The sequence below is a fragment of the Trichoderma reesei genome (genome assembly GCF_000167675.1).
Source record: "Trichoderma reesei QM6a unplaced genomic scaffold TRIREscaffold_26, whole genome shotgun sequence".
NCBI lineage: Eukaryota > Fungi > Ascomycota > Sordariomycetes > Hypocreales > Hypocreaceae > Trichoderma > Trichoderma reesei.
In genome coordinates this window covers 228694-240709 of record NW_006711173.1, presented here as the reverse complement: position 1 = coordinate 240709, position 12016 = coordinate 228694, and the positions used below count along the sequence as shown (strand labels likewise).

The following is a 12016-nucleotide window of genomic DNA, read 5'->3' as shown; positions in this document are numbered from 1 at the left end:
GGCTTTACAAGCCACCATCGCAGATGGACATCATCTCTGCTAAGGGCCTCGCCATCTTCTAGCTTCTTATAGATAACGTGGCTACAAGGAAGACCATATTACTGTGTGAAGGAGTGTGTGCATTCAGGCAGGGGCGTAGGGTTGTCATTTAAGGGCATCGCGGCAAGAGCAAGTCGATGCTGCTTAGCCAGAAGATCAACACCATAGTAGCCAACCGTCAGAGGGATATCTCCAAGCCAGCTTTATTAAATAAATTGCTGCCGCTGCCGCATCTGCATTCTAGCCGCGTTATCATGATAGTCTCGCTCTTTCTTCTCTATCATCTAAAGGATCGCATTATGGAGATGCAGAAGATCGCTAGTGCCAGATAAAAGGAAGGACTTAACGTCCTTGTGTGCCGTTTCAACAGGGCTGTTGACTCTCTGGCCAAAGTTGCAATAGCGTTTGATAAAGCAACAAGCCCACTGCTCTCGCCATAGCATGTATTCCTTGGAGATGTATTGCAAGAGGTGATTTTGTGTAGCGGCATAGGTGCTTTTCATCGCAGCCCACGCCAAATAGAAAGCTCCCTCATCCTCAGCGAAAACAACGCGCTTCCACTCAGAAAACATGCCCTCACGCATTAACTCTTTCTCAGGCTGTAGTCCTGCTAGAGGTTATAAGTGTATAGCAGCTTCAGCTTCTTATTATGTTACTGTGGCGCGAGCGGCGCGGGCAGCGAGGTCGTCATCAAGGTCGTCATCAAGGCCGCCGTCTAGGGCATCGTCATCATCATCTTCATCTTCGTCATCATCATAGTTGCCGTCAGGGCTCTTCCATCGCGTTCAAATTCATGCCCGAACGTTCGCGTTAACGTAATAAATACACAGCTGCTGCTATGTACCTGGAAAGACTGCAGCGAGGGCGTTCTTGAGCGCCTTCTCTTTATCTGTGATCACCACAGACAGCGCTGGCGCCAGGATCTCTTAACGAAGGGCCTCCAATTTCTCACAAAGCCACAGGAAGCCATCTTCTTTTTCTAAGTTAATCAGACCGAATGCAAAATTGGCGACAGATTTCTAATCAGTGATGCCTATAGCCTCAAACAAGAACATGCCAAAACGGTTGGTCTTGTATATATTATCAACACCAAGGACTTCTAGAAACTAACGCCACATGGTCTCACACCATGGGTAAGTCCAGACCACGCCCTGCACCTTATTATCGTCATCTAATTTAATGTAGTGCTTCAACTGGTTGTCTTGAAGTTGCTTAATCCAGGCCTGGGTCGCGGAGAGGCCACCTAGGCCTTGGAGGCGTATCCGCTGTCTGTCGTTATAGATATCGTTCTCCCGGAAGAAGGTGGGCTCGTTAGTCGCGTCTCTAAGGATCCTGGTCATCTCCCGGGCAGGAAGGGCTCGGTGTCTTACAAGATCGCGCTCTTGCTGCTGCTAGGCTGCTGTCCGACGCCAGTGCATGATATAAGCGGATGGCCCGATAGATGGAGGGTGGTTGTGATCAGGGCAGTCAACGCAGTACATCCATTTCTAACTAGACCGCCTAGTCGCTAATGCTATAATTTTAAAAGGACAGTCTCGCCGTTAAGTTGAGGTCCTTCGAAGGCCAGTGCTTGTGGAAGTCTGTGGCCCAGCGCGATCGCAAACGAGGACATAGTACGTCTTGATTCGCTGACCGTTAACCTCCCGAGGGTTGGCGCTCCTTGCAATTCTGACAGCAGCGTTATGATCGCGATGGAATCTCTGCAGGAAGGCTAGGAGCTCGTCAAACAAGTCGTAGATGTCTAAGGGCGGCGGCGGCAGAATCTGCGGCGACGTTAATGGCGATTGCTGCTGCAAGTCTATGGCTTCCGCAGTCTGCTCAGGTGCCTCTAGGTCTTCTATGTCATCCATGTCGTCTGCCGCTTGTTATATAGCTTCTGCAGCCTCCCAGGCTGCCTGTGGGACTTCTATAATCTCATCTCCTTGCTGGGAAGCTTCTGCAGCCGCCCGGGCTTGCTGCGATGGCGTGGCGTACGTGGGCGGCGGTCTTGATGCTCTCTCAATATATAGCGGCAGCGGCGATAGCGTCTCTTCTCAAGGGAGGAAGGCTAGATCTCTAGGATCAAAGAAGTCAGGGTCGTCAGGAAATTGCATCACAGACAGCCACTCTATATCAAGTTCAAAGTCGTCATCGCTATCGGATTCTATAGCAACTGCTGCTGCTGCTGCTGCTAGCTCTGGCTCTGGCGATAGCAATGGCGATAGCGATGCTGCCGTCTCTAGCATGTTAAAGTCGTCGTCGTCAAGCTCATCGCCATCAAATTATGCTGCCTCTGGCGCTGACGATGCTTCTAGCGCTGAGGGACCATAAAACTCGCGGATCGCTGCAAGTCCGGCGCCCTGCGACAACTCTAAGGACAACGGCAGCTCGAGTCGACCGTCCATTATCGCGATCTTAATGTCTGTGGTATTAAAAATCGCGATGCCTGAGGATAAGGGCGAAAAAACGGCTGGAAACGATAAAGTCTTGGTGTTGTGTTGTGGCCACGGGCGTTGCCAGCATTTCACACTGTAATTAGGTGTGTGGCTATGGGGGCATTAGTGTGGGCGCAGTAAGTTTAGTACGGGCACGGACCATTACTGTTCAAATAGGGATTTTTAACTGTTCAAATAGGACTACTCAAAAAAAAAGGAAAATGAAGAGGCGAGAAGAAAACACAACATGAAGAAAAGAATAGACCGACAAACTCCTGGCCCAGGACCCTCCATTGTCGCCGCCCGTGTCGTATTCGGTCTGTCGTCGAATACTTTGTCTCGTGAATACCGCTCATTCGTACCTACCAATTGGTTTGGTTTGTAAGTCGGTAGCCAGCCTAAGCCGCTCTGATTAATCGTCCTTTTCCTCTGGCTGCTTCAGTCTAACCGTAATGCCCTTGCGGCTCGTCTCGATATCATATTGACCGCCAAGGACCAGATCCTTGGCAACAAGCTCTCGGGTACGGCCCAAGCTCTCGATATCAGCGATTCTCTGGATGGTGTCCTCCAAGTGCTTTCGGAACCGAGGCTCGGCGCATATCTCCTTGAAAGCGAGATGCATCGGGACGCTGCTGGCACGGACATCCGCCTGGCTGGTGACGGTGAAGAGATTGAGACTGTCGAGATCGCGGATAAAGTCGGCTCGAGTCATGATCTCCTGAGCGATATGGAAAGGAAATGTTGGCAGGAGGTGACCGACAACTGGATCGTAGGTCTCGGCCTTTTCTTCCTCCTTGTCCACAAGAGCGAGTGCTAGAGTCATGGCAGCCGCCTATATGTTGATTGGTTTGTTAGCCAAGCAATCCCGTCACGTATAGCACGAGGGTCAAGCAGGTAGCTGGGTCAGGGAGAGGTCTAGTGATCGAAGACGTACCGCCCACTTCTGCTGATCCATCACATCGTCATCCATCTCGGAACCAAGAATCCAGCACTGGTTAAGGAACCATTTCTTCTCCGTCTCTTTGATCTGATCGCATGTGCGAATCATATCCCGGCTCTTGGCCACGCGGTTCAAAAAACTCAAGCGGCCACCGATCCGATCGTATACATCCTCGAGCTCCTTGTGGTTCGGAATCTCGTGGAAGTAGCGCATGCGGTACTTTTTCAAGGCGTTGATCGCCTGTGACTTGGGCAGATCCGTCACGGCGAGAACCTCCATGCGCGTTGCCAGGAGCTTCAGCCGCTCGTAAACCCAGTAGTCATCGGTGTTGAATACCATGGTGACGAGATTGGCCGCGGCCCATTGTTCTGCGCGCTGTTGGAAAAGCTCAAGCAGATCCCTGCCCTCCTCGTTGTTCCTCAGGAGATGCAGCTGGTTCACAATCAGGACAATGGGCTTCCGTCTTGTCTTCGCGAGCTTCATCGCGACCTTTTCCAACTTGTTCAGGGCACGTTCAATGTCCAGCAGAGCGGTGGTCTCTCGTGGACCTCGTTCACTGAAGTAGCCGCCAATGTAGTCTTCATGGAACTCGTAGTCCAGCGCCTTGCCCAGTCGTATCCGTACGATTTCGGTGTCGGCGTGCGCTTCAAACATGGCCACGCCGTCGCCATCAGTCTTGCGCATGGCTTCAATCAGCATGCTGCTTTTCCCCGTGCCCTTTTCTCCCATAAAGAGGTAGTAGTGGCCGGATTCTCTGCCGTCAATGATCGCGTCCACGTGCGCCTGCTCCGGGCGTTGGACCCAATGCTCGTCTTCAGGTACAAGAGTCCGAGGCACTTCCTTAGCGGTTGTCGCCAAGTCAAGGACGGGGTCGCCTGGCTCGAAAGCGCGGGTCATCTTCTTGAGGACAATCATCTTGTAGCTCTTGTGGTAGATGAATCCAGCAGCGGCAAATCCGAGCGCGAGGACGACGATGGAAGCGAATGTGGTGGCGGCACTTTCGCCCATCTTCTTGAGCAGGGAATCTTGACTCGCATCTTGGCGACTCTGAGAAGAGAATTGTGAGAATCTTTCATCTGATGGTCATGGGTTAGTCGTTTGAAATTGAAAGTGGTGCGATTCCCGCTATGTAAAAGAATATATATATGGCGACTGCAAGCTTCTGATCTCATCACATCGCTGATGATGCAAAGGCGATAGAGTGCCTGGGGGACGCGTGGTGGCGGCGCAACAGTCTACTATTTCAAAGCCACCACAGCCCCCGATTCCTCCCCTGAATGGCGTCCACAACATGCGTAAACAAAGACAATGAAACACAAGGCACTTCAGCCCGTGAAAACAGCGAACAATACAAAAGAAGCAGCAAGTAACGTACCGGTTTGTCGTCGAGCTGCCTGAGTGGAAAACCGGGGCCTGCATAACACCAGTCGCGTGTTGCCGCGGTCCAGCCTCGGCCTGCTGGGGAGGGACCGCGGAATAGTATGCCGAGTCAAGCGGCTGCTTTGGCGTAGCATCGTGGATGTCTCTCAGCCTGTCCTCGATACCCGTTCTCTGGCGAAGCTGATGGCGATTCGGAGACTTGAATGAGACGTCCTTGGAGGTTGAGGGACGCTCGGGACCTGTTGATGCAATTGTATGTACCCTTTCCTCGGGACCTTGGCAGGCCTTTGTCCCCTTAGTTGCTTGGCAAATCCCGATACTGACGTCTGCTGGCGCACCCTCACAGGGCTTCAGGTGCCTTTGCCCCTGGCGTCTCCGGGCGGATTAAAGGGGTTTCAGCGCTGGAATTGCTGGCTCTGGATCCGGCGGCCTCCCTGTGGGAATATCATTGGTGCGTGGCCCCCGGCCCAAGAATTTTGTGGCGCGTTGCATTTTACGCATCGATGAGATCCCCTGCCTTTGCAGATTGCCCGTGTTACCTCCATTTTATCAGGGAACATGGGTTGTCTGGCCTGGTACGGCAATAAGTGGAATTACATGCAGTAGAAGAGCTCGACCCTGGACACCTGGGCTTGAAGTATGTACTGATTTAGAAACTGCTGCAGACTACAACATCCCGCTAGCATTATACGATATACCACCACATATTTCGACTGTTGGTGCATCCCAAATGCTCTCTTCGTGATGCTGCTGCGTCCATGTGTTCTCATCACCCATGCGTCTTCCTTGCCCTACATAAGACCTAAACGAGCCCACAACTTCTGTAAAGAAGAACAAACTCCAAAAAAACAAAAAGAGGGGCGTCAGCTCCGTGCACACGTGACGCATTCGTCGCTGGGCGTGCAGTGGCAGCTGTGGGTGGTGGCACTTGCCCGGCAGACGGACGATGGGAGTCGATCTCGAGGCCCCGGTTCTGGCTCGGACATCTGGGCTTTGGCATTGATCTCTGAAGCAGTGATAGATACGCATGACGTGACCTCGAGAAGGAGCCAGATGGTGCTGTGAAGATGTGCAGCTCCTCCCTTGCGTAGTTTCTATGTCCTGCAGCCTCGTTGCTCGACGAAGCCGTGGTCGAGTATCCAGAAGATCCTCCCCAGCAGCCACCAGCCTTGTCCGTCTTTCAACTGGCACACCAACTGGCTCTCCCACGACAGAAAGTGAGAGCAATCTGAACGGCCCGCCACCAAACGCGTCACCCTATGCGTGCGTATGACCCTCACCTCCATGTGGAAGTGCTTCCAGAGCCCTTGGCATCCTCATTGGCGGGGGAAACTCGATTTCTCTGCCTCCCCTTCTTCTCTTCTCTTCCCAACACTCTGCCCTAATTCTTCCTACAATCATCGCACCCTCCACCTCGCTTCTCCCTTCGATATTCCTAGCATCTTCTTCGTTTTCTCCCCGGTAAAGCAGTTTTTTCTTGTCACTTTTGCATTAAAATCAAAGACCTACTCCCTACACCACTGACAACCCTCCTCCTGATCAACAAATTAATCTCATCTCGACGTTTGACGCCAACTGACGGAATGCCAGCCACTCCCCAGCAGTATCTGGAGTGGTGGCTCACCACGGGCCTTGGAGCCCTCAAAGAACTTGTAGACAAGGAGACGGTTGGATGTAGTCCTCAGCACGTCGGCTTCGAGGCCATCATTCAACGCAGACAGCGAGGCTTTGACAACGATGCCAAGCTTCTGGAGGCTCTCCGACAGTATGTGGACAGGCTTGCCTCGCGCCAGGCCCCCGAGGCTTCTTGCAATCCTCGCAACAAGTTGAGGGAACTCAGCCTGAACACGTTCAAGAGACCAGAGGACGGTGGCCTGGATCTTGACAGGGTCTTGGAAGGCCTCGCTGACCTCAACGTCGTTGAGCTTCGCCGGCGCCGACTGGTCGCTGATACCCCCTTGACTTTCAAACCCGGCCATCCCGCCCATTCGTCCGCGGCGATGATCCAGGAGCTCAATAAGAAGACGACGGAAAAATTCTGCACCATTTTCATGGGTTTCAGAGCATCTGTGAGTTTCCTGCAAAGACCCTGGACTCGAATTGTTGGCTAACTTGCGACATTCTCTTCAGACGGTTGTCCTGGAGATACAACATTCAGAAGCCACCAGAAAGCCTCCGGTGGAAATCATGGCAGTCGTCAATGCCGTCTTCCCTGCTCAGGACTTACTGATGGACTCGGGAGACGTGAGCCTTGTCCCATACACTGATACTCTGCTCGACTGCATCCGATTTACAATCCTTCTCCATCTTATGGGGGATAACCCGTCGGCCGAGAAGCAGCAGGCCTTCATCCAAGAGAAGCTGTTCATCTGGTGCGGCTTGCCTAGGTATGAAGTTGCATACAAGGCATTCACTCAGTATATTGAGGAGTTCAAGACGATCGAGACGCTGTGCTTCAATGTTCTGAAGCTGGCGGAAGCACCAACATCTCGCCGGAAATCAGCATCTCGTCGCCCATCCTTCACCCCGAACTCTGTCGTCATGGTGAAATCCATCCTCAAAGGCTCTCCTCAGAGCCCCCGCGAAGTGGCAGAGCTCGCTGGTGCTCAAAGGCCCATCTCGCCAGAGTTTGTGGCGTCCGCTCCCCCTGTTCCCAACCCTCTCCTGAAGGGCCTCCCAGGGCGAGAGGTATCACCATCCAAGACCGACGGCGCGGCCTTTGCGTTTGACGATCCATCAGCACCAAAGCTGCGAGTCAAAAGCACGTCCACTCTCTCAAAGACGGCCTTCGATCAGCACCCGCTTGCCAAAGACCTGAACCTTGATTCACGCGAAAAGGCTCAGCTTGGCCTTCTCCTCCCAAAGCAGAAATTTCGCCGCAAATTCTAGTATGATGCCGGTGACGAGACTGTTGTCAAAGGAGAAAGAGTTTCGGCCAAGACGTTCGACCCTGCCAAGAAGCTGAAGAAGACGTCTCTTCCCCTGAAGCAAAAGGCGCCGTCACCCAAGCAAAAGCCGTTGTCCACGAGACAGAGGCTATTGCAATCGAGGCAGAGGAGGAGCAGAAAGGTTGAAGACGACATTCCTCCGGTCCCTCCGACTCCCGAGATTCCCGCGTCGATGAGGGCAACCATCACAAGGAGCGGCTTCAAGCTTCTGCAGCGAATGCGATCGCAGCCAGAGTTGCAGTCTGGTGAACCGAGCAGCTCAAAGGTTTCGCAGCTTGCCACCGTCATGGCTAGTAACAAGGCCAGGTCGAGCGCAAAACTGGTGAAGCAGCCCGCCCAGGTTCCTGCTCGACCCCCAACTCGTCCCAAAGCCTCCTACGGCCAACTTCGAGACAGCTTCAGTCTCCGCACGTCGTCCCTGCCCGAAGCAGTTCGAAACAGCCAACAGACTCTCTACAGTCAACGTGCCGCTTCGACGCAATCAGTTGATAGACCAACCACCACCAGAAGGCCGGAGAGTTATGCTAGCCAAGAACAAGGCCGCCCTTCCTCGCTGCCAAAGGTTGACGTCAAGTATAGCATGCGCGAACCACGTCTTTCTACCATGGAATACGCACGACTATATTTCGTCGAACAAGCCAATGCCAAGAAGGAGAAGCGGGAATGCGAGCTACCTCCGCCTAAGAAAGCCTGGCTCTGGGGTCAGAATTGGGAGAACTTCCTCGTGTTGCCCAAGATTCCGTCAACTATCCGACGCCGATTCTCTCTCAGCAACAATGACGAGAATAAGAAGACGGTCAACCTGGAGCCTCTCAATAAAGGGAACGAGTCAGATGCCGAATCGGTCGAGACTGTCAAGGGCATGACGGGGGTGCCTGCGAGACCACCTCGGCTCTCCCTGAACCTTGACACCATGGCTTCGGGCCTCACGACCATGATGGATGTGCCGTCTTCGGGGTCCCATCAGGCATCACAAGTTTTGTTTCAAAACAAAATTCATGATGAGGTGAAGCAGACCTCGGGCGAGCAAAGTTCGGCTCAGGGCCCTGCGGCTGCAGTCAACATGAAGGGGATCAAGTAAGTTTGGCGTGGTTCTTCGGCATCCAAATCAGTTACTGACTTGAGGAGCAGGGCATCAACGATCGGACATGTTCGGACTCTACCTCATGCCTCGACCGTGTCATCCATCTCCTCCAACGACAGAGAAGAGGACGATCTCTACACTGACGATCGACATCTCTGGCCCTCACCGATGAGCCAACGCGAGGCCCGACGTGCTTCGGTTTCGCTGGTATCCGAGGAGCCCTCCACGGCCGTTCATGAGATCGACCAGAATGCTGAGAATACCGCACCACAGCCCAAGGAGGATGCCGCCGATGCCTCATCTGTCTACTCGGACGAGAGTTCAAAGACTACCCTCTTTGTTGGCGATGCTACCAAGGGTAGGGGAGATACCCCCCGAACACCAGCGAGACCTCGTCGCCCTGCGAAGCTCACAACCCCTGACGACGAATCTCCTGTCCGACCTGGTATTCCGTTCAGTTACAGCTGCGCATCGTTCAACTCCCTATCGTCAGATCGCTCTCCGCTAACCCACTTCCCGATTGCGGCCGAACAAAGGTCGAGAGCCACAACACAGGATATGGTGCAAGGCATTCTCACACAGTCAGGGGGCCGCCTCCACGTCGAGGACGCTCGCCAAGTGCAGGTGGTTGAAAGCAAGCATGACGCTGCGCTGAAAGCTTCGTCTGCCGATATCTGGCATACTGATGGGTACATGGAACCTGAGCTCCAGCCCGCTCCCCTGAATCTATCGAAGAAGCCTTCGACGGCAACGAAGCCGAAGCATAGTGTATCGGATAAGCCAGCGAGGACCAAGCTGAATGCGAATGCAGTGAAGAAACCTCAGCCGTCCAAGAACACGACAAAGCTCACCAACCCGATCAAGAATACCGCGCCTCCTCAGTATTCCGAGAGAATCAGGTCATATGAGTCGGGCTTCGTGCCCCTTCCTGGATCACTCCTATACGAGGCTGACAAGAACACGGACATCATCAGGATTCCGCGGAGTCTGTCGAGTAGCTCCAACTCCAGTAGCTCTGTGTCGGCCGTCATCACACCGTCCAAGCCTGGCCCGGCCAAGGGAACGACTTACCCAGCTGAGCGACCTGAGCGACCTGAGCGACCTACTCACGAGCCAAGGCCTACGCCTCCCGTGAATCGGATGTACGATGCAGTCGCAGCGAACAACCTCTCCCAGCTCCAATTTGAATCCCAGCGTCAACCGCAGTCCCAGACGGGTAAACACTCTCCCACCCTGAGTGATCTGGACGAGTTCTTTGGAGTTGGAAAGTATGAAAAGGCATTCCTCGAGAAGCACCCAGAGGCGGCGAAACCGTTTGTCCTTCCTCCCAAAGTGCTGGACACAGTAGAGTCGCCCGTCTTTACCACGCCAACGCTCCGTCGACGAGATATAAGTATCCAGCAGCACCGAGAGATGCCACAGCAGCATACAGCGGAAAGGGTGATGGAAAGAAAGCCAGTCATCTCTACAAACGTCAGCAGCTTTGCGCTACACAGGGCTCAGGGCAACAAGGCGACTATCCTGCCAGTCATTGAAGGCAGAAGCCGTGCTAACGCGACCACAGCCGAGGAGCGTGACACGGGCTCGAAGCAAAATGACGACTACGAGGATAGCATATCCGAGGAACATGTACCGCAGCACAGCCACCCGGAGGATTCTCATCGCTTCTCTTCACAGCGTTATGATATCAGCACTCGTCGCCCGTCGACCGCTCATGCTCGACCCAGCACCTTCTTTGATCGACATGTGCCGTTACCACCCCCGGCGCCTGTCGCGTCTGAGAGCAAGAAACTCACCAACACGCCGGCCACAACACTGGGGAGTCTATTCCGAAGACGCAATCGCAATCGTACGGAGCCTCAGGAGCCACAACAGCCTCAACAGCCTCAGTTACAGCCTCGACCACAGCCAGCAGTGCAAATTCCCCAACAAGCCCCCATCACGCCGACCATTCTGACTACGCCCAGACAGCCAGTTCATCAGCCCATCGGTCAGTGGCAGCCCTTCAGAGAGGAGCGAAGCCCATTCACCGGTTCTGCAACACGGAGCTCGGGTGACGAGCAGAGCCCGTATGAACGACAGCGCATCAAGTACTTCCGCGAGCAGACAGCCCGCGCCCTGACTGGCGAGATCGATCCGCCCAGACCACCGGCTCGTCCAATGGGCGCATCTCCCTGGGCCACCGTCGGCTTCGAAGCCGGAAGAAGGGCACATGGACAGCGCACGATGAATAACAATACCTGGGCATCTGATGGCCGTCGAGGCACTCCAAACATGTCTGGAAGACAGATCAGCAATCCCGTCAGTACTCGGATGGGCATGACCAACGATTGGGTCAATCAGGGTCTGCCATCCCCAGCTCCCACGACTCCTTTGCCGCCGGTGCCCCCTCGCCCATCTGGGAGTGGGAGGCAGATTCCCGGCACGCGATCGGCACCTCGTCCATACGCAAGCGCTGCTGCTCCTGCTCCTGCTCCTGCGCCTGCAGGCACTTTGAGTGGCCCTGTGACTGGTGCCAGATACGCCCCGTCCCAACCGGCACAGGGAGGTCAGGCAACCTCTCACAGGAACCGAAACCCGCTGGGGCTTCGAGTCGAGACGACCGCTTGGAAGCTCCGGAAGGCCAGCAAGGAGGTTCTCCGGTCGGGCCGCAATGTCAGTGGCCAGCACGATGGCGGCAGCAAGTAGCCCGTCATGTTCAGACGTAGTGGCTGTCCATTAGTCAAGATGGTTGTGACCAACAGCCAGGGGTTTGACCATGGAATGAAAGGCGGACGACGAGGTATTACCTGACGAAACCTGAAACGGATTTGAAAGCATAACACCAAAAAGCATTGAGTAAAACCCGAGAAAACGCCAAGAAAAAAAAGAGAGAGAGATAGGAGGGTTGGAGGGATTCCTTCTGTTTGCCGTGTGCTTCTTTGTCCTGGGAGGCGAAACACGGCAGTGATCGGCGCAAAGGTCCAACCTTCGTGAGGAGTTGATTTGGGGGTCAGAGGACGCCTAGTTTGACGAAGAGAAGAAGTTCCCTGAGGAATGAGGGTGAGCCAGAAATCTGAGAACCGAAGGCAACATCTGATGATTTAGGGAAAGGGAAGAGCGAATGGGTTGGGAATGCTCGAGAAGGAGTTACGAAATCTTGCTGCTTTTGTTTGAGTACATAGGTCGAGGAAACTAGGGAAAGGAAGGTATCGCGGAATCAGGTATTGAA

The 12016-nt window shown here is 54.0% G+C and overlaps 2 protein-coding genes across 2 annotated transcripts; one reads left to right on the top strand and one right to left on the bottom strand.

The window, feature by feature from the left end:
- Positions 1-2865: 2865 nt before the first annotated feature.
- Positions 2866-4401, bottom strand: TRIREDRAFT_5607 (uncharacterized protein; the record flags this gene model as incomplete). Its single annotated transcript, XM_006968752.1, has 2 exons — positions 2866-3285; positions 3388-4401. 2 exons carry the CDS (start codon positions 4399-4401, stop codon positions 2866-2868), a joined length of 1434 nt encoding a protein of 477 aa, XP_006968814.1.
- Positions 4402-6356: 1955 nt separating this feature from the next.
- TRIREDRAFT_123779 (uncharacterized protein) lies at positions 6357-11554 on the top strand (the record flags this gene model as incomplete). The annotated part of the gene is made up of 4 exons (XM_006968836.1): positions 6357-6842; positions 6904-7461; positions 7663-8798; positions 8853-11554. 4 exons carry the CDS (start codon positions 6357-6359, stop codon positions 11491-11493), a joined length of 4821 nt encoding a protein of 1606 aa, XP_006968898.1. The 3' UTR covers positions 11494-11554.
- Positions 11555-12016: the final 462 nt, after the last annotated feature.